General features: G+C 37.8%; 1 protein-coding gene across 10 annotated transcripts in view; it reads left to right on the forward strand.

Annotated features, from left to right (window-relative positions):
- The window catches only part of GRIK1 (glutamate ionotropic receptor kainate type subunit 1), a 358,341-nt gene that overhangs the window by 203,635 nt on the left and 132,069 nt on the right, over nucleotides 1-22,637 (forward strand). For all 10 annotated transcript variants that reach the window (XR_012494071.1, XM_074326222.1, XM_019729910.2 and 7 more), the window contains exons 2-3: nucleotides 10,712-10,879; nucleotides 14,623-14,880. Coding sequence is in view for 9 of the 10 variants with exons in the window: in XM_074326222.1 (XP_074182323.1) it covers nucleotides 10,712-10,879; nucleotides 14,623-14,880 (426 nt within the window). In the remaining variant the exon portion in view is untranslated. The remainder of the gene's footprint in view (nucleotides 1-10,711; nucleotides 10,880-14,622; nucleotides 14,881-22,637) is intronic.

Consider the following 22,637-nt stretch of genomic DNA (forward strand, 5'->3'; position numbering starts at 1 on the left):
ATAAAAGATCAAACTCAACTGTCAAAAATACCCTAAAATATCTAGAAAAAGATATTCATGTGTGATTTATTTGAAAACTATGAAATAAAACTAATAAATATATATATCTTGATATAAATGCTCATGTTCTTACATAGGAGGACAGATTTTTTTAAATATTTCCAAAAACATAATTTATACATTTACTGATATTCTCAAAAGAATTCCAATGAATGAATAGGCAAAAATTTTTATGAAAATATAAAGAGCAATTCTGGAGGAAAGATCATCTGTTGAAACTAATATTAACATAATACAATGCTAGCATATGTATAAGCAGAAAGGTCAACACAACAGAATAGTCAAGAACTTAAATTATATAATGATTCAATACATGACAAAGTGGTATAACACCTCAGTAGGCAATTATATATACATATTTATATGTACCTTACATAATTATATTAGCTTTCTTCCTAATACCATACACCAGGATAAACTTCAAATGCATTAAATAACTAAATTATAAAACAAATATTCTTTTTTCACTTTTCTTTTTTTTATTATTAAAATTTATTCGGGTGATAATGGTTAGTAAAGTTACATAGGCGTCAAGTGTACAATTCTGTAATACATCATCTATATAGCACACTGTGTGTTCACCACCCAGAGTCAGTTCTTCTTCCATAATCCCAATTTGTACTGTAATTATGTGTGTGAACATTTATCAATTTGGTGGACAGAAGAGAAATTTTTAATCATAAATATCCCAACCCTCTCACAAGGCTAGACTCAGTTACCTAACAAATGACTGCTCCCCAAAATAGAGGCTTTAAATAATCAAAGATACTTCCTTGCTGACATGGTCATAGTGAGCTTGTTTTGTTCTCCATGTGCCATCCCTCTGGATCCCAGGATGATGGAACAACTGTCACCTGTATTATCCCAGTCACCAGGACAAAGGGAACAAAAGAGAATTCTAGAGATTCTGTCTCTGGCAGTTGAGTCTCTGTCCAGGAAGTGACACAAGTCTCTGTCCAGGAAGTGACCCATGTAACTTTTCCTCAAGGGTAATTTACATCAATAACGAAAACAATCCTATCTCAAGATATAAAAAGGTAAAGGAACAAGTAATTTAAATTTCAGACATACAAATAGGTAGTAAATAAGTATTAAAAATTAAACTCATCCATATTCAAAGGGATGCAAATTAGAGCAATAATAAATTCTGTCTGTCAGAAACTAATTTAAAAACATTACAGATTCTCAGCAAGGTTGGAATTCAATTGGGCATTTCTACACAGTGGATACAAGTTCAAAATGGTCAGCCTTCATTTCTGCATGGTTCTTTTGCGTATCACAAAAGCTTAAACTTATGAACTAATAACTACATTTCAAGGCATTTTTCAAGGCAAAATCATGAAAGCACTAAATGTCAATCATTATAGGATTTATAACTGAAGAATTAGCAACAACTTACCAAAAAAGTGAGGTTAATTAAACCGTGATATATCCAAACAATGAAATATTAGACAACTATTATAAAGCAGGGCTACTTTGGGGAGGAGAGGACATGATTACGAAACAGTGCTATGTAAAAATGGCAGGAGAAATAGGATGGGTCATCTTCATTATTTCAAAGAAAGTTCAGATATGGATAGGAGAGAATGGAAGAAAATTCACCAAAATGTTAATAATTGTTTCACAGTGGTGAGCTTGTATTTTGTTGTTTTTCCCTTTCTTTCAAATTTTACCCAATTTATATGAGTCTGTTTTGTTGTTGTTGTTGTTTTAATTATTTAGAATGTTTATACACATACCAGACTGTTGCATCCCTTGTGAGCGTTCAGAGTGCAATATATCTTAAAATATATGTAAATGAGCAGCAAAGAGAATTTCCAGATTTTAGTCCTTTTAGAATAAGTAGTGTATGTTCCCAAAAGTTCCCATCAGAGGCATTCTGAATGCAGAAGCTTCTGTGACATGACAGTTAACTGCTTTTTTTTTTAATCAACTTGTAGCTTTCTTAGATACTTGTATTAGTCAAGTTTATCTCTTTTCATCTGGGACCTAAATGCTTTACAAAACACATTTTCTCTGAGAAATAAATTCCATAGACTTTATCATTCACGTCAATGCGAACTCTGTTCATATTATAGTGTTGTATCTTAGACTGTGACTGTGAACCCCACTGAAATACCTTTTGGACTCTGGGATACTTGAACAATAAGAAACACAGAATTTCAATTTGAGACTTTTTAAAGGAAGAGGGTTGTAGTAGTTGAGTGTTTAAATCTGAGACAATGTAACCTTTTTAGATATTCCTAAACACTTGCCTTGTATACCATTTTGCACAATTTTTAAATCAATAAATGAAAAATTTATTAAATGTGTTTTTAAATTTTCAAATAAAGATGTAGAGGTGTTAAAAAAACTAATGAAAAATAATAAAGAAAAATAAGAAGAAAGTGTAGCAAAGTATTTTGCATTTTTAAATATTTACATTCAATATCAAGGACTTGTACCCTTCCCACAACGTATCTTTGAGATGATTGATTAAAGATAAGCCTTTTCATAGAAATACAGACCATCTTCATATTTCGGTTATTTTTTGCAAATAAAAAAAGGAGGTGAAAATTGATGGTATAAATCTAATATTAATTTTTCAAAAACGTCATCATTAGAGGGTTTATACTTCTGATCAAGAACCTAATATCTAACATTTCATTGAAATGAGCACAAAACCAATATTTAAGACTAAATTATTTTAGTCGGTCCCAAAGGAAGCAGTTCACTGGATCAAATTTTTCAAAAGGTGTTTCTCAGGATAACAATGCCACTGCATGCCCCAGTTACAAGGAAAACTGTCTTGATGAAATGAATTGAGAAACGCTGGATTAAACAGAGGCAAATTGCTTTTTTACTGTAGGACTTATGAGAGACTTGTATGTGTTATTGTGCATGTGAAGTTCTCAAAAGGGATGATACTAAGCAATGCTTCCCAAACATACCGGGGGTGCCCCAAAAATGTATACACATGACTTGTATTCATCTTTTGTTATCGGTATCTATTGAGTATTACAATTTTAATACAGTTTTTTCCTTTCTTAAAATGTGTATACATTTCTTTGGCACCCTCTGTATTTGACCACTGAACTCCCTTTGCGTGGGGCATCTCCTGGGCGACTTCCATGCACACACATTGGTAAATACTGCTCTGTTGGAGTTATAAGCTTCCATGTGTTCTGGTGTTAGACGACAGTTCTCATCTTTAACAGCAATATCTCCTTCTCAGCAAGAAGACATTTCAAGAAGCAGCAAAAATAAAAGGGAAGAAAACGAGAAAGTTGTGGTGAAATGCGTGACACAACTTCCCTGGACTGCATGCAGGCTATGAACTTGACATATTCCATTCACTTAATTAGTAAGGAAATACATGGGATTTGAGCCCTGTAGTATGAATATGTGTCATTTAAATGAGATGTTAAAAGCTAAAACTGTAACTGATCTCAAGAGATAGTAGAGCGATCACAGATTTTCATAAGAATAAAAGTTTGGCGTGAATCCTTTGGCAACATTCCTGGGTCTCGCCTGAAATCTGCAGTTGACTAGGCGATGAGCCATTTCTCCATGTTGTGAAGGTGCCAGCAGTCTGATGAGAAGTGAGCATTTAGAGAGGATCAGAGCTTTTCTAAGTGTTGGGGACAATGGGCCATAATGGTGGGGACAGAGCAAACAATCATTGCTATAAAGGCAGTAACGGGAAAGCTGGGCAGTCTCACTCTACTCTTATACCTCAACAACCACCCTCCTTCTTTCACACCTCTCTCAGAAGCCTCTTTGACCTGGGAGAACATACTACATTATCAGGCACCATGTTGAGAGGGAGAGGGAGAGGGAGAGGGAGAGGGAGAGGGAGAGAGAGAGAGAGAGAGAGAGAGAGAGAGGAGAGGGAGAGGGAGGGAGAGGGCTAAACACTGTCCCTCCCTTTCAGGAAAGGTTAGCTTCCCAGCTTAAGAGTTTACAACAAAACTAACTCGGAAGCTATGAGCTAGGTTTCATTATCAAAAGACAAGGAGAGTTCACCTCTGGCTGGAAGAATCAGGAAAGACTCCACATTGGAGAGACAGACAGTGTCCTTCTTGTTTTGTTGATGGAGTAACTAATTGACTGCCGTACATGTTTTCCTTTTCCGTCGTCTCTCACCCGTAGTTCAACCTGTCCCAATAGAATTGAAGCTCTGCTGTGGGCAAAAGTCAACTGGTTTTCATCTTTGTAACTCCACCGCTGGCCGCCTAGCTCTAGACAATAACAGATGGCCAATAATGTTGGATGAATTGAATATTGAATATCACTGGGACAAGAATACCTTTGGCTTTGGATACTTTTTTTTCATTTTTAATGTGCAATTCAAATTTATTTTTAAAAAAATTATTGGCAGCATCTGCTAAACGGCCTATAAACCATAACTTTTCCCTTATTTGGCCTTTCCCATAACTGCTACCCTCTGAGGCACATCAGGAATCCCTTACTCCATAGATATTTTTTCTTCCTCCTCCAAGACCCTTCCTGCTCAATTTGTGCAGCTCTCTTTAAGACGTCAAGGAGAGAGTGGTTATTTTCTCAGGAGTAACATCAAATCCCACTCTTCCTCCTCAAAGGACACCAGGATATGAGGACACTCGTAGAAAGTTTGAGCAACAGCCAGACCATTGATTCTGTCTTCTTCCTTACCCACAGTTCTGTCCTTATCCAGGACTTCTTGAAAAGTCAAAATCCAGGTAACACTGTCTTTTGATGCCCCATTATGTCATCAAGGAATCCCTGCTTCCCATCCAAATTCATACAGCATGAAATCTTTACCAAGATGGTGTTAGTAAAACACAAAGAGGTAAGCTGAGTGGGGAGGAGCGTATTTAACTATGGGAATCTTAGAAGTTAAATTGGTAGCCTTGAAATTAAAGGTGTAGTAAATATAGGTCTATAGTAGTATATAGTAATGATGTAATAAACTAGAATTATGGTTGCGGTAAGAAAGAGAGACAATATACTATTGTATATTTAAGGAGCAACTATTAGCAAAGGAATTGATCAAATTGCCGTCTTGTTTTCTGTTGATAGCTTCTGGAATAGTTAGTATCCCACAAAAATGCAAAACAGGACTCAACACTACTGAAGCTTTCCATTTCTTGATTGACAGCTAATAGTTTTACTCTCCCTTCTTGGGTGATCTCACAATTTGCCATGATGGGCACACAACAGCTAGTGAAGAGAATAAGCAAGGTTTATTTGAATGTGTGCAATAATATCTTGGCCCTGTCACATTCAAAATAATATAGGAAAGTGTACTAAACCAAGAAACTGAGTGCATTGTGCGGTAGAGCTGCGTGCTTTATTTACAAAATCAAATTAGAGAACCAGAGGTAGTTATCTGAAGTACTGAATAAAGTTACATTTTACAAAGAGGAAAAAACAGAGTAATTAAAAGCTACTACTATTGAAACTTTCTTAAGATGATTAGGATACTGTATTAGTTTCCTACGGCTGCTATAATGAATTACGACATACTGGGTGGCTTAAAGCAAGGAAAATTTGTTCTCTCACCTTTCTGGAGGCCAGAAGTTGGCGAAATCAAGGTGTCAGCAAGGTTCTGCTTCCTCCAAAAGCTCTAGAGGAGATTCAATTCCTTGCTTCCTCCAGCTTCTGCCAGCTCTTGTCATCCCTTGGTTTGTGACTCCCGTCTCTGCCTCTGTCTGTCTACACTTGCTCCTGGATGGTGTTAACTAGTCTTATGGCTTTAAACACCACCTTATGGTGATGACTTCCAAATTTCATCTCCAAGCCAGACCTCTCCCATGAAATCCAGATCACTTCCTGTCTAACTTCCTAGTTCATGTCTCCACTAGGATTTGTCATAGGCACCATGAAATGAGTGACGCTCCAAATCAAACACCTGCACTTTTCTTCATCTTGGCAATTTCAGGCCCAAAACTTGACATCATCCTTGATACTCTCTTCCCACTTTTGGTTAGTTCAGCAGTACCTACCTTCAATTTTTATCTAGAATTGAATCACTTTTGGCCATACCCTAACGTCACTAATCTGCACCATGCCACCATCCTTTCTTACCTGGATTATCTCAGTAGCCTCTTATCATAACAGCCTGTTATTGCAAAGGTTTCTGTAGCAGATCTCTATTTTCATTTGTGACACTCCCTCCCTTCAGTCCATTCTTCATACAGAAACCAGGGTGAGCTGGAAAAACCAGTGCCCCTGTGTTTCTCCTTTACTCTCACACTACCATCACACTCACAACACTTCTGGTCACCAAATGTGTGGAGGTTTTCCACACCAAGCATTTCTCCATGGCACCACCTGGGTGTCCTACAATTCAACTTAATTCTGATACTACCTACTTTGAGATGGTGTCAGATCCCACAGGTTAAGGGGTCAGTCTCATAAGACTGCCCCCAACTTTAGATATCAGACACAAGGAGTAGGTCCCCAGGTTACCCATAATTCTGTATGACTTGAATATAAATTGGAGGTTCCCATTACCTCCTCACCCCTTGCATTTGATTATTTGCTTGAGTGGCTCAGAGAACTCAGGGAAACACTCACTTACATTTACTAGTTTACTAAAGGATATGATTAAAGGTATATAGATGGACAGCCAGAGGAAGAGATATATAAGGAGAGGTCTGGGAGGGTCCCGAGTGCAGAGGCTTCTGTTTCCCTAGAATTGCAGTTCATCATCCCCCAAGTACAAGGATATATTCACCAGCCTGAAAGTTCTCAGAACCCCATCCTTTCAGGTTTTTATGGAGCCATGATTGATTAAATCATTGGCCATGGGTTATTGACTCAACCTCCAGCCTCTCTCCCTTCCCCTCACTAGAGGGCAAAGGGGTAGGAGAATAAAAATTCTAACACTCTAATCAAGTTTGGTTTTCCAGCCCCCACCCTCCATAGGTGGTTTCAGAAAGTCACCTCATTAACATAACAAAATACACATTTATTGATGTTATCACTTAGGAAATTCCAAGGGTTTTAAGAGCTCTTTTTCAGAAATGGGGTCAAAGAGCTCTTGTAAACATCTATATTCTTGTTATAAATCACAGTATCACACATACCCAGTCTATAAGGACTGGTGTGTGAGCTGTACTCCTATTAATAACTTTCCCTTGTTTCTAACAGACTTCACTTTTCTGGTGCTTCCTCACCCCTCTCCATAACTCACTCCACTGCAGATTTTGGTATTATCAGCAGCCTTCTCTAAGGAAAAAAAAGGACAGTGTGGTGGGGTATTGAGCTAATGACATCATTTATAATGCCTGCTTGGTGAAGGAATGAAAGAAAATTGTCCCCCAAATAAAAAAAGAGTTCACCTACGCACCACCTAAACACATAATAAAAACACTTAAAATTCTCTTAAACTCAGGTACATTCTGCTTTATGTAAAAGACAACTATATATCAAAGGAATAATACTGACATAAGCAGGCAGTTCTACAAGTGCTATTTCTTCTTTTTATCCTCATTATCTATGTGTGATAATAATTTATTATGATTGAGTTTCCAGGGCACTTTCACTGCATCACACCATTTTTTACAGAGAACTCCTCCAAGGTAAGCAAGGCAACCATATTAGCCCACATTTAGAAGAGAAGGATATCAGAAATAATTTGAAGTCACATAGGTAGTAGGTAGGTAGGTAGCTATATAGGTAGGTAGATAGATAGATCTATCTATCTATCTATCTATCTATCTATCTATCTATCTATCTATCTATCTATCATCTATCGCCAAAAAATGTATACGCATTTTAAGAAAGGAAAGAACTGTATTAAAATTGTAATACTCAAAATATACCAATAACAAAAGATGAATACAAGTCATGTTTATATGTTTTTTTGGCACCTCGGTACACACACACACACACACACACACACACACACACACACTAGAATCAAACACATGAGTTACCAGCCAAGGTTTTGTAATTTTGAATAAGCTGGGCAAAATGTATGATTTCTCTGCTCATTTTTTGCATTCATAAAAACAGAATACTATCTCCTACCTGAAATGTTACAAGGCTTAACGAAATATTGACAGTAAAAGAGATATTTCTTCTCCTTCTTCTTCTTCTTCTTCTTCTTCTTCTTCTTCTTCTTCTTCTTCTTCTTCTTCTTCTTCTTCTTCTTCTTCTTCTTAATTTACTGAGGTGACAATGGTTAGCAAAGTTACATAGGTTTCAGGTGTACAATTCCGTAATAGATCACTTCTCCTGCCATCACCATTTATTTGATCCCATTTACCCTCATCTACTACCCCTCCCCCCTTACTCTCCAGTAACCACTAAACTATTGTCTGTGTTTATGAGTTTTTGTTTCTTTATTTGTTTGTCTTGTTCCTTTGTTGCTTTCAGTTTTATATCTCACATATCAGTGAAATCATATGGTTATTGACTTTCTGTCTGACTTATTTTGCTTATCCTAATAATTTCAAGATCCATCCATGTTGTCACAAATGGCACTATTTCATCTTGTCTGATGGCAGAATAGTACTCCAAAGAGCTATTTCATAGTAACTTTCTTATTGGTCCTTAAAAATCCTTCTCAAAGAGGAAGTAGGCAGACCAAGGTCCAGAATTCAGAACCTCTGACTTCTATTCAGGTGTTTGCTCCCTCCTACTAGCATGCCTCATACAGTTTAATGGTGCTCACATCTCAGCCAATAATTGACTGTTTTCCTAAACAATTCAGGCTGAAGGTCTTAAGATACTTTGGTCTCCATAAGAATGGTGATTCTGAATAAGAACAGACTCTCTTCATGAGAGTTCTCACCACCTGCTCGGGAGAGAAATAAACAAGTAATTGCAGATAATTACTGTGGAAGCCCGAATACCAGGTTCTGATTCTAAGTCTGGGATATTCCAATTGTGAGTTACCTTGATTGTAGCAGTAAACCCACCATACCTCCACCTTCTTCTGGGGACTAAGTGTCTGTGATATGAGCTTACCACCTCTCTGTTGAGCAACCACTAAGAATTCTGAGAGAAACGGAAGACCCTCCAAGGACCTGCTTACCATTGTGTGACAAAGGAAAAGACAAAGTCACTTAAGAGCAAAAATCTTCCTAATGTTCATTTCACAATCAATGTCCAATATGAATCCATAGATAAAGCTTAACCATGGTCATATAGTGTTCAACTTTAGTTTCTCAGAGAACATGAAACGATCTCCATATGAACATCTGTCTTCAGTATGAAAGCCAGAGATACTTGCAAAAGGAGCCAAAGTAGTTCAATACAAACCTCCTTAGTTTCCCCAACCTGACAACTATAATTGGTTATTTAATAGAGAATGTCAGTTGAGCAGGACATTGTAAAAACTAATAATAATAAAATAATTTTAACTTAAAATTTATAAATATGCATTTGTTTACTATTCTTTTAAAGTAGGATCAACAGAATTTCTTTGAACTAGACTCTGCCAATTGGAGTTCTCTTTCTAAGAAATTATATACCTAAATCATACTTGTGTCTATAGATGTTTATTTTGATTTTCAGTTGTGGAGATATATATAAAATGGAGAGAAAACTTAAAGCACAGGCAAATCAATCCAGCCAAGATAAGTTTGGTACAACTAACCTTGGTAAGGCATCAGTCAATGGTGAGAGTATATCAGTAGCTATCTGCTCATTACAATGATGCCATGGGCACCAATTCATGTTTTTCCAAAGGAAAGTGGGAATATGAGGCCATCAAGGAGTAAGTGAAATGGAGGCCAGTTAAAAGCCTCTAATATATGCCCTGTATCTATTGAAAATCCCAGGACAGCTCTTAAAAACATTAAGAATGTGCAGCTAATATATATCAATTGCCTCTATCATCCTCATTGTGTCGAGTTCAGAGCTGAATTCTCTGATGAGGCGTTAAGCACTGGCATTTTGTATTTTGCTTTTGATGAGATCCACACGTCTAAGATATCAGAAGTTTAGTGAGTGTGTTTTTGGACAGTGGAGGAACATATTTCTCCAGAGATAGGAGGCAGGTTTGCTTCTGAGCAGGGCCAAACAGTTTTTCAAAACAAAAACCATCACCACCAACAACATCAACAAAAACAAAGAAACAAAAAAAGACAGTTCTTTAAATCGGTCCATGAACTTTGGAAAGTATTAGAATTTGATCCCAGAATTCTGAGCGACCAAGAAAAGATATTTTCATTCTGAAAACTCTATAAATGTGTATCTTATTTGGATCCCAACTCTCTGCATGATGCCTCTAGAGTCTAGAATGTCTGCTTCTGAATAGAAAGAGTTTAGTTTGCAGGAAAGATGGTTGTACCAGGATACAGTTCAGATTATGTTTAGGTCAACCACAGCGTGATTTGTGTCCAAACTGTAGGAAATCACTCCCCCACCTTATTAGCAGTTATACTTTCCATGGTACTAAATATTTGGAAGACATTTGCCATCTAGGAGGGATTATACTTTCCAACATTGGGTTTGAAATTAGGAGCATACGTATGAAATTAGAACTGCTTCTCTACATGTCATACATGCTGATAAACTTCACTTTTAACACAGGGTTTGGGATTTGTTCTGCCCATGCCGACATTTATTGTTTTGGGCCTTTTGTTTGAATCATTTATATTTTATTCTTCGTAAAAAGATAAAATGTGTGACTAATGTGACTAATGCTTCTCATGTGTGTCTTTTGCTTCTGCAGGAGGGATTTTTGAAACTGTGGAAAATGAACCGGTTAATGTTGAAGAATTAGCATTCAAGTTCGCAGTCACCAGCATTAACAGAAATCGAACTCTGATGCCTAACACCACATTAACCTATGACATCCAGAGAATTAACCTTTTTGACAGTTTTGAAGCCTCACGGAGAGGTAAGTATTTTCACACGTTTAAAAGCTTCTTTGGGTGACATGTCTGCTCTACACATGTCACCTCCTTTTGGTGACCTGCCCTTTTCTAAAGTGGACATCTTTGTGCAAATGGGTTGCAGGTACTCTCGCTCAGTCCTCGATGTCATCGCCCAGTGCGATCTGAACTGTTCTGGTGGATGTTGCCCAGCTCTGTTTTGTGGGTCTTTCTGATTAGTTTCCCCTTCAGTGCCCTCCTCTCTATGATTAACTGGTTCAGCTGTGAATGGAAAACGTCAAGCTTGATCTGTTTTTTCCTTCCCGAGGCCGAGACACCACCATGAAATTGTGCAGTGCAGTCAAATAAAACTTTGTGGAAGGTCACATCCACCGCACATGTGGAAATGCCCACAGCACATATAACTCATATCCTGAATTTTAACAGGTTATGAGCCAGTGGGTTTACCTGGCATCTTCTCAATTTTTTTAACCCCTTTTGCATTGGATCATAAAATTATGAAGATGGCAAATTTTGAATCATTATGTTGTATACCTGAAACTGATATAATGTTATAGGCCAATGAAACCGCAATAAAAAGAAAAAAGAACATAAATGGAATCATACAATAAAAAACAAACAAAATAAATAAAGCAGGATACTTGGGGTTAAAGGAGTTCATTGTGCTCTCTGCATGCTTCAAGTGTGGAAAAGATATCCATTGTAAAAAATAATAATAATTAAAATTTAAAAAGAAGATTCAACTAGTGAGAATAAGCTCTACACTTGATCACGTGACTCTCTTTTGCTTCTGAACAGAAAACATCTTAAAAAAGTCATCTAATTATATGTAGACTGCAAGGTTTGTCTCATGGAAAGCGTCATGTGAATTTTGGGGCCAGTTTAGCATCCTCCAGACACTTCCAAGAGGACGCTGTGAAGCGTGGTAACATGTGACGACTTGAAGCTTGGCCTCAGAGTTGTCTATGAATAAGGGAGTTGAGACTCCCTTCATACAGACGTTTGTATGAAAACAAACGCTGCACCTCACCCCCAGAACAGGCGGGGCTCTTTCACTCTTAGAAGAACACTTTGCCCAACAGAAACACCCAAATAAACAGAAGACAATGAACACCACGTTTATGCTGGTTTAGTTACAACCAGTAACTACCGTAAATACTGGTTGTTTCCACATAGAATTAACCCAGTTAGGATCATAGGATACGTTCACCTAATACACTTTTCTGTAAGATTCTCTGTGTTCTTTACAAAAGAAATGTTGAAACTTGTTTTCCTGGGAGCACAGATGAAAAGTAAATAGTATAATGATTTGTTTTCTACCTATGACACGATCTTAGTAACAAGAATATTTTCTTCTAAAAGTGGATGGAGTTATAGATACTATATAGGTCAGAGTTGCCTATGAACAAACACCGGGGGTGCCAAAACAATATATACACATGACATGACTTGCATTCATCTTTTGTTATCGATATATATTGAGTGTTACAATTTTAATACAGTTTTTTCCTGTCTTAAAATGTGTATACTTTTTTTTTGGCACCCTCTGTATAAAACTTTATACAGCACTTTAAAGTTTACAAGGCATGTTCACATAAATTATCTCTATGGGCTAGATCTCTAACTCCCTTTCTCTGTTTCTCTCTATTTCTCTCTCTGTCTCTCTCTCCCTCACACCCTCCCCCAATACAAAAAAGCATTGTTGAGTAAATACCTCAGAAAGCCAACCACATTTAACAATTATACTTCAATCCACATAAAATTGAAAGCTTTTTTGTGATCTGAAGTACCTGCCAGTACTTGTAAATTAAACACCCCAAAGCTTCTTAAAACTAGTAATTTGCTGGCAAAGAGAATTCAAAAGGATTGATTTTTTGTCAAGTAATATTAGCATCCCAGAGCTAAATATTAGGAACAATCTCAATCCATGGCCCATGTTAGACAAAACAACAGTTCATATATGCTTATGCTCTCATTTTAACTTGCTAACAACAAAAACACATCCAGAAAATGAGCTTCTTGGGACAATGGCAATTACACTTACAGTACTTAATGCAGAAAAGTATATGTCTTCATATCTCATGTGGCAAGTCAGTGCCAAAGATCAGAAAATTGTCCTTGTGAATAACTCAACACTTGCTGTCCCATAGATATTTGGAATATGACTCTCAAAATTTTATTTATTTTTTTTCTCTCTAAATTAAGTTAGATGATTTTGACTAAACCATATGGCTTTTCTACTTTTATTTGGAGAATGACATTATCATAAATATTAACATAATTTCATTTATAAAGTTTGCTATAATTTAATTCAAATATTCAATTATCTCTCAGCAGTTTCAAATTCCTTTAAACTAGCTTTAAAGTATGAATTTGAAATGCTTTTAAATTTATATTTAATGCCAGCATAAATTTATGTTAGCATAAAATGAGTAGGCACTATTTTTTCATGGTTGTAGAAGATAATGTGCCCCAACCTTCCTGGAATGGAATTTGACTAATTTGTACCAATTACCTTAAAAAATATCAATACCTTAAATTATAGCTGAACATCTACTCTAAGAATACAATGTAAAATTCAGAGGAAACTATAAGAACTAAGATAACTACTTATACTAGCAAAAGTTAGAAGCAGCTTAAATATTCAGTATTATTCAAGAATTCAGGAATTATTAAATAAATGACTATATACTCATGGAATGGGCTATTCTACAAACACTGAAAATATGCTTTTGAAGAATTTGTAGTGACTTGGGGTAAAAGGCGTGCTCTAGTGTTACATTTAGTGTGAAATAAAGCAAACAATGCATCAAACTATATAATTCATTTTTTAAATAAATCAGAACCCAAAAATATCAATAGATATTATCTCAAGATGATGGAATTACACAGCCTTTTTTATTTCCTTACACTTTTAAATATTCTAATTTCTCTCAATAAGTGTATATAATCTTACAATGAGAAAAATAAATAAATGTTATAAGCTAATTTTTAAATACATGTTGACTTGATTTTGTTAGGCTACACATTGACTGATATTGAGTTAGAGAGTGGCCTGACCTTGAGCAAGGTCCCTGGGCTCTGGTACAGCTCTGCCATTATCCAGTGGCCCTGACATACTCCATTGTCTATGATATTAGTAGGTTAGACAAAATGTCTTCTAGGATCCCGTTAAGCTATGCTATTATATTATTCTGTAATTAATTAGGTATCAGAGTCACTTAACATTCTTTAGCAGTTTTTCAATAGCCTGGAACTTCTTTCGAAGTTTGGGAAGACAGGATCTAAAGCATTCTGCAGTCACGCAGGGAGTCTTCTGAATTCTGTGACCACATTAATATCTGCACTGCTAGCCTGCCATGTAACAAAACTTCATTCACATGGCGCTCACTTACCAAATGGCTGGTAGAGTAGCTCTGAGCGCCCCTGGGTTAACACCATACCAAGCAAGGGATTTAGACTCCATCTGATTAAAGGTAATGAAGTGAGACATGCAACTCATTTTTATTTGCAGGGAGTTGGCCCTGTGGTGTGTTGCTAATCCGTTTCACATTGACATCTCTCAGTATATTAGTATCTGAGGAATTCTGGGAGTTGGGTTATGCATGCAGGGGGAGAGAAGAGGAAAGTTTGCAATAGTGCAAATGAAAAAAAGAATCATGGAAGGAACGATTACATTCACAGAACTCTCTTTCTCTTTCCCCTTCCTGCCCTCTCTTCCCACCCCCTCCTTGTCGTTGGGCATCAGCGTGTGACCAGCTGGCTCTTGGTGTGGCTGCTGTCTTTGGCCCTTCCCATAGTTCTTCTGTCAGTGCCGTGCAGTCTATTTGCAATGCTCTTGAAGTTCCGCACATACAGACCCGCTGGAAACACCCCTCGGTGGACAACAAAGACTTATTTTACATCAACCTCTACCCAGATTACGCGGCTCTCAGCAGGGCAGTCCTGGATCTGGTCCTCTACTACAACTGGAAAACAGTGACTGTGGTCTATGAAGACAGCACAGGTATGGGACTCACACAAGGCCTCCCCTGGCCACGTGTGGTCTGAACCAAAGGAACCGAAGTGTTCCATAGTCATGAGCTCATCAGGTGGAGTGCATGAAAATGAAGCTGATGGAGTGTTCTCACTTAGAAATGCATGTCTAGCTAATTCCAGTTCCTTTTGGTGAGTTGATCCTTCCATTATCAAACTTGGGAGGATATTTTAAAGAAATATTGCCTTTTTGATATATATTGTAATCCAATCAGAATATTAAAGATGTCATTTCATCTACCCAATTCTATTAAGACTGGGCCCTGGACTCCATTCCTGAAATAATACAGAGAAAGTTTAAAAATGGCCACAAAGTATGATTCTAGCTTGGTAAGTAGCAGGATAAACGTCTAGAAACGTTGCTAAAGAAGGTTAATTAAGGGGGATCCAGTTAGAGGTTAGATCAATAAAGCTGACCATTTCTTGGAAGAGGGATGATGACCCTCCAGCCATGAGCCCTGACTTAATAAAATTTGCATTGTCCACCTGTCTGTTTCAGGGCGAAGGACAGAAATGGGGTGCTCAGCGCCTTGCTCTCCCTAGACATTTCCCCCGCTGAAGGTCCTTTTAATGGCACCTTCCCCCTTTGCCTCTGGTTACATTGTGAGGTTTGTCAGAGTTCAGACCCGCTTTTATTCAGTTTAAATTCTGCTGGTGACTCTTCATTGTCCACATAATAAAGTGCAAGTTCTCCTAATTTAAAATTATTCGCCATCTAGCCCTTTTGTCTTCATTAACCCAGGAACTAGTTTCTCTATGTTCTTTATGGTCTCACATCAGCTATTATGAAGATTCTGCATTTGTTTAGATGCCCCCAAGTTCATCCCAACTCTTCTTTTAGGAGGATGGCCCCTCCCTTGGGATGATCCTCCACAGCCCCCAAGGTGGTGAGTTCCTTCATTCTTCATGATTACACTCAAATCTCATTTCTTCCTTAAAGATCTCTGAGACCACTATAGGGTTCAAAATTACTTTGTAAATATAACCATTATATCAAAATTTTCAATTATCTGTTTACATGTCTATGAGCCTAGAAATTCCTCAAAAAAATGGAATTTTATCTTATTTACTTTTATAATCTGCTACCTAACACAATCCTGACATATAGGAATGTGCTTAATAATTACATGTGGAAAAAATAATATTACAATTGGCCGTTGAACAACATGGGTTTGAACTGCCTGGATCCATTTATATGTGGAATTTTTTCAACAAATACACAGTTGGCCCTCCATATTCTGGATTTTGCATCCGTGGATTCAACCAACCGTGGACCTAAAACAGTATTTTTGACCTGCTATTGGGAATCCACGATGTGCAGGGCCAACTGTATGGATTGTTCTACACCATTTTACGTAAAGGACGTGAGCATCTGTGGGTTTTGGTGTCCGTGGGGGTCCTGGACCAATTCTGCATGGGTACAGAGGGGTGACTGTGTTTACTTTCTGAATATTTTTTCTCCAAGAATGGAAATTATTTCCTTTCTTTGGTATACACATTTGGTAGTAAGACTAATAAAAATAGTGAAAATTAATAAAATAATGTACATTTAAACTCTTAAACAGTATTTGATTTTTCACCGTCCTTTTCCCCAAACACTAGCACTCACTGCTCCCCAGAGAATGAATACTGAACCTTTTCTACTTGCACTGAATTCTGGTTCCATTCTAAACTGTCAGATAAAAGTGACTATTCTGGCTGGAAATATGCATTTACGCATTTTCTTACACTTCATTCCATTTTAGGAAGAAGTAAAGGTAGGTGATTGGACATATAATTTATAAATATTATATTCAAAACAGCCCTACTGGGAAGGATAAGCCCCAGGCAGTCATAGTTTTAGAGCTTCACTTGCTTACAGTGAAGAAAGAGCATATTATCAGATGAACTCCACAAGCATATATAAAGACCCTTGAGATAGAATATTATATTGTAAATGTAAGTGCAGTTAGATCGTCCACGTTATCTATCTTTGTAAATAGAGGATTCTTTGAGCTGATAAAACCATACTATTCCTCATTATGTAGTGCACACTATAATATAGTTTTCTGACACTGTTTCCATAATCTCCAGCAAAGCAGGACTACCTAAAAGGAAGACAAATCAATAAATAATACTGAAACTTCTGGATTTCATTTAAGAAAGAGCGCAACTAAAGGTGTGAGCATAACTGCAGTAAATTTCAAATTGTATTTGGACAAAATATAATTTGTAAAAACATGACTCAAAAATCAATGTCCTAATTACTGTTCTGATTTCAGGCGAGCACCCATAAGTGTTGGCCATCTTGCACAGGAGGAATATCAAACTATCATTACCATCATCTTTTGCAAGAAACTGAATTGTCCTTTCCATCCCTGTTACGTTCATGTGAGCTCAGTTGCTCAATAAATACTTGTTGAAATGGAAAATCCAAAATGAGATTGTATATTGCCCATTAAGTTAAAGATGATTCATGTTAAAATGAATTTTCCCACAAAGACATTAAAAATGTAAATGAATAATCAATTGAGGCATTAAATCGGAGCCCAGAGAGTAAACAGATCAACTGAGATCAATAAAAGGGACACCTTTGACTTTGAGTGGGTTTAGTACTGCCTCAGGGTTTTGGTTGCAGTAATTATTAAGCCATAAAAAGGAGAAAACTTAGTAAACCTGAAGGAAAGGAAACGACTTAGGTGTGCTCTCCACCCACCCTCACACCAGGATTAAGTGCCCATTAAACAGCACTTTACTGAGATTTGTTTAGGAGTTTGTGAAATAGCCTGAATCCAGCACAGATGCCTGTGGGATCAAATGGCCCAAGACTCCCATTGAAGTCAATGGGAGCCTTGTGCCTCTCTCTAAGGACATCGAAATTCAATTCACTAAATACTAGCCAGCAGGATTCTGTCCTCTGGAAGTGAAAATGTAGAAAGATCCTTGAGACCTGTTGGGGGGGAGTAAAGTTTTGTCTCGCTTCATCTCTCTCTCTCTCCTTCTCTCTGTTGCTTGAATGTTCTTTCCAACAGTCACCTACTTTTCTCTGATTCCTCCATTAGAAGTGACACTAGGCAATGAGAAATTGCTACTCATTGGTCACCCCCTCTGCTTCATTAGACCCCTGGTGGAAGCCTGCCTTCTATTCCTTTACAGGCATCAAAAGAGCTGAGAAGCTGAGCACTGGATGCAGTGTGGTTTTCTCAAGGCCAAAGTTAGTGAAATGCAGCCACAGCCGTTTCTGTAGAACAGGGCCCAGCAAACTCCTTTTCTCTAAAGGCCAGATGGTATACAGCTTAAGCTTTCTGAGCCCCAAGGTCTCAATCACAACTACTCTACTCTGCTGAGGTAGCAAAAAGGCAGCCACAGGCAACAGGGAAGTGAATAAGTTTGACGTGTTTCAATAAACCTTTACTTACAACAAACAAAAAGGCCAGTGTAGTTGGATCAGAGTGAGGGGAAGGGTGGTGGGAGAGTAGGTCAGAGAGGAGAGCCTGTAGATCAGCAAGGGCTTTGTAGGCCCCCGGAAGAGCTGCGGCTCCTCATGAGATGGGAAGCCATTGGAGCTTTCAGCAGAGGAGTGAGGTGATCAGATTACATCACAAAAAGACCACTCTGGCTGTTGTATTGATTATACAGGAAGGCAAGGGTAAAATCAGGTGGCTTCTGGAGAAATCAAAGCAAGAGATGAAGGTATAGCAGTAGAGAAGTAAGAAAGGGTCAGATTCAGGAAATATTTTGACTGTTGAGTTGGCATAATGCTCTGAAGGAGTGGAAGGAGAGGGAGGGAGGGAGGGAGGGAGAGAGAGAGAGAGAGAGAGAGAGAAGAGTTAAAGATGACTTGACTGACCCAAAGGATGGAGCTAGTTTGGAGGACTAAGGATGGTATCAAGAGTTGGGTCACAAACATGTTAAGTTTGAGTTTGGGATGTCTGCTCGACATCCAAATGGAGGTGACAAGTAGTCAGTTGCTATGTAAGTCTGTAATAGTTCAAGAATGTGATAGGGCTGGAGACACAAATTTGAGAGTCCTCAGCATGTTAATGGGACTAGATGAGGCCACCAAGCAAATGCAGTCCAGCCAGAAGCCTCTCGCCCTGAGTTCATAACAGATAGCTCGTAAGTATTTTTGTTTTGTTTTGTTTTGGTTCCATCCAGGGTTGCCTTAAGTCATTTTTCTCAACACATTGGAACCCCAGGATTTCTAACATACAGGTTACAATACAGAGCTATTAGCTCTCACTTGAAAAATAGTCTCAAAGCTTTACAGTAAGGATTAATTTGAAATGAGATCAACATCCATAAAAATGCAGTGATTGAAAGAAACAATAAATCCAGGGAGAGAACACAAGGGAAATAAACACAAACATCACGATAACTAAATTCTTGAGCACCGTGTGCCTTGCACTGTTCTAACTACTTTGTATAATTAAACCATTTAATATGCTTGACCATTCTGTGAATAAGTGAAATAGCTGCTCTTATGGCTGTATTTAAACGAGACTTTAATTTGTTATGTTTATTATATTTCCCTCCATTTTCCCATAGAAAACAGATAAAATATACTGTTCAGAAACAGGAATCTTGACAGAGGCCTACAATTTGGACTAGAAGAAAATTAACATTTTGATGTAGATGACCAACCCGCAAATGAAAGATATTCTGTATATGATCAGTGCTGAATAAAAAGTAGTGGAATCTTTTCACTGTCAGCAACTCACCACACTGTGTAGTTATAACCAGTCATGCTACAAAACACGCCTACCACATACCTTCCCACAATTCCACCTGAAAGAGCTGAGGAATAGAAAATCCTTGGCACTTAGTACCAACAAGATATAAATTATAATTTTTCTTGGTCTCTGCTCTCACTCTTTTTCCCTTCATGTTTACCCACTCCAGTCTCCTGACCAGAACCCTATTCAAATTTTCAGAATCCTGTTAAGGAAACCACTTCAGATATTGCATGCCAGGTAATTAGTTTTAACTACCATTGATATTAGTCAGAATTCAGGATTAAAATATACTGATAGAGCTCACTGCAACACAGGTAATCTCAAATATTTTGACTAGATTCTTTTTTTGCAAACAAGGGACACATTTTTTTCTTTTGGGAAGTATAGGCTTTCTTTGAAGGATTTTTTTTTTTTTTTCTTTTTAAGCACATGTATGAAGATCTGTACTTAAAAGTACTGTATTTCCCCAGGTAAATCACTCAGACATTTCCATTTTTCAGTTCTGATTCTTCCTCCCATCTGGAGGGTACAGAGATCCCCCTAAGAATCTTATTAGATTTGAGTATATGAATATACCAACAAGTTTGTGAAATACCATTTTGCATGTTTCTAAGTTCAAATGAAGATGAAATTAACATTTAAAATGTGTGATTTATCTTTGGGTCCCAATGGCTTATTACATTCATTTTTATGGCATCAAACCAATTGGTGTGGTTTAGTGAACAGGGGATTAGATTAAGAGTCAAGAAAACCTAGGCACTTTTCTTTTGAACTGATGCTCATTAACTATAACTAAAGCCATCCAGAAATGGATTGGGCTGCAACATGAGGAAGATAATTTCTCAAACGGAGAGGTGTGCAGCAGCAACTGCCTAGCAGGGATTCATGCATCACGCAGGGGTTTGACCCTTAAGGTCCCTTCCAATTCCTGGAATATGTGACTCATTTTCAGGGCCAATCCAAACAATTAACCTCACTCTGCCTCACTTTCTTTACTGTAAAACAGCACTGACACCTATCTACTTCAGAGTTATATTCTGAGGTTTAGTGAGCTATTTATAAGGCACACCGCATACTTCATAAAAAGGGGCAATGTAAACAGCAAAGTGTATTATTATTTAAGGAGAAGTCACAGGAAATGTTAAACGCCCACTGAAAGTAGCAGATTCTTTTTTTTCTCCTCCATATGCTCCCTCTGTTCCCAGAGTCACTCGATGTACATGCAAATCAGCATTTTTTCTTTGTCATATGTGAGTGCACAGTAGATAAGTGGCCAAAACAAGAGTTTAGCATTGGCCATTTGGACATTTTTAAAAGTTATCTCTATATGCAGAGCCCAGCTCAAACACATGTGAAATTAGCAGGCCCCAAAGGTGTGGTTTCCAGTTGCATTCCTGGAGGTGGGAGTGGAGGAAGGAGGCTCTTATATTATTTCATAGCTGTATGTTTTTATCTTTTCATTTAGAATGATTTGAGCTTAGAGGAAAGTTGCAAGAAATGTACAATGAACTCCTATATACCCTTCATCTAAGTTCAGCAGTAATCATTTGGCTACATTTGCACTATGATTCTCTTAATATAAAAACAACTACAACAACCATAATAATAAGTAAATAGCAGTATTGTTGAACCATTTGAAAGTAAGTGGCAGACATTATGACCTTTTTACCCCTAAATAAATTAGGGTGTATCCTAAGAACAAGGACTTTCCTTGTTATAACCATATGACAATTATCAAACACAGGAAACTTAACACTGATACAATACTGTTATCACATATAAATGTGAAGCTGGTGCTGGCTGACCTGAGTGCCTCATGGCAAGTTCTGTTTAAACATATGGAGGCTTTCTAGTGACCAGAGGGCATTGGCTTCCCCTCCAGAACGTGGCTTTGTTCTAGGCACAGAGAGAGCCCACTTGGAGTGCTCGCGGCCAAGAGTATCATAAAATTATAAGTCCTCTGGCCTTTTTCACCTGCCCAGGGGGACCCAGAGACAATTTACCCCACCCCCACCCTTATGGAAGAGTGATCTGTGCCCACGCTGTCTTCACACTCTCTCCTCACAGGGAAAGGCTGATTGAGATTGCTGGGTCAGCTTGATCACACACATAGACAAAACTTGTGCTGGATCTGGTCCTGTCAATATGCTTCTAAAATAAACAGAACTTGATCACATATATACACACTTTCTCGATAGATAGATAGATAGATAGATAGATAGATAGATAGATAGATATTTCTACTTTCTCTGATTATCCCAATAACTGTCCTTACAGCATTGTTTGGCACATAGGATCACTCATTGCATTTCGTTGTCATGTCCTTTTAGTCTCCCCTTTGGTCTAAAACAGTTCAGCCTTCCTTGGTCTTTCATGACCTTGATATTTTTAAAGAGCACAGATGGGTTTTACTGCAGAATGTCCCTCAGTTCGGTTTGTTGGTTGTCTCCCTATCTGCATTTTATTTTTAAAGTCCCACCGTGGGCTAGGAAAACCATCACCGTTATCAGCTTTGTGTGCACCTTTGCTCTCTGTAACTGGCGTCCATGCCGGGAGCGCTGGCACGCGCAGTCAGGGCTGGCTTCCAAACATTGGAGACCCTGAGCCAAGTCAGGAGTGTGCCCACATCGATTTTCTTTCCCTGAAGAAATTATTCGTGTAGCAAAGAATTTCTAACTGTCCTTTACAATGAGGTGTAAATGCTGAATAGATTGCTGCAGAATACAAATAAAGGGAAAGCTTTCTGTCAATTCTGTGGGAAAAAAAGGGGGGGGAGAGAAAATTTTAAAAAGCCTTTGAATTATGGATTCTACAACGTTTGCTAATGAAGGCAGAAAGGTTTTGAAGGAAACAATTGCTTGAAAAGAGAAATGTAAACTTCACTGTTCCTTGCTCATTGTTCTTACCACAATGTGGGTCAGTAACCTTTAAATCTGCTGCTCCCCTCCCTGACTGAGGGCCATTCATCTGTATGCAGACAAAATGAGGACATTAGGGGCTTACTAGTTAGTTT

Source organism: Rhinolophus sinicus, linkage group LG01, assembly GCF_036562045.2.
Source record: "Rhinolophus sinicus isolate RSC01 linkage group LG01, ASM3656204v1, whole genome shotgun sequence".
NCBI lineage: Eukaryota > Metazoa > Chordata > Mammalia > Chiroptera > Rhinolophidae > Rhinolophus > Rhinolophus sinicus.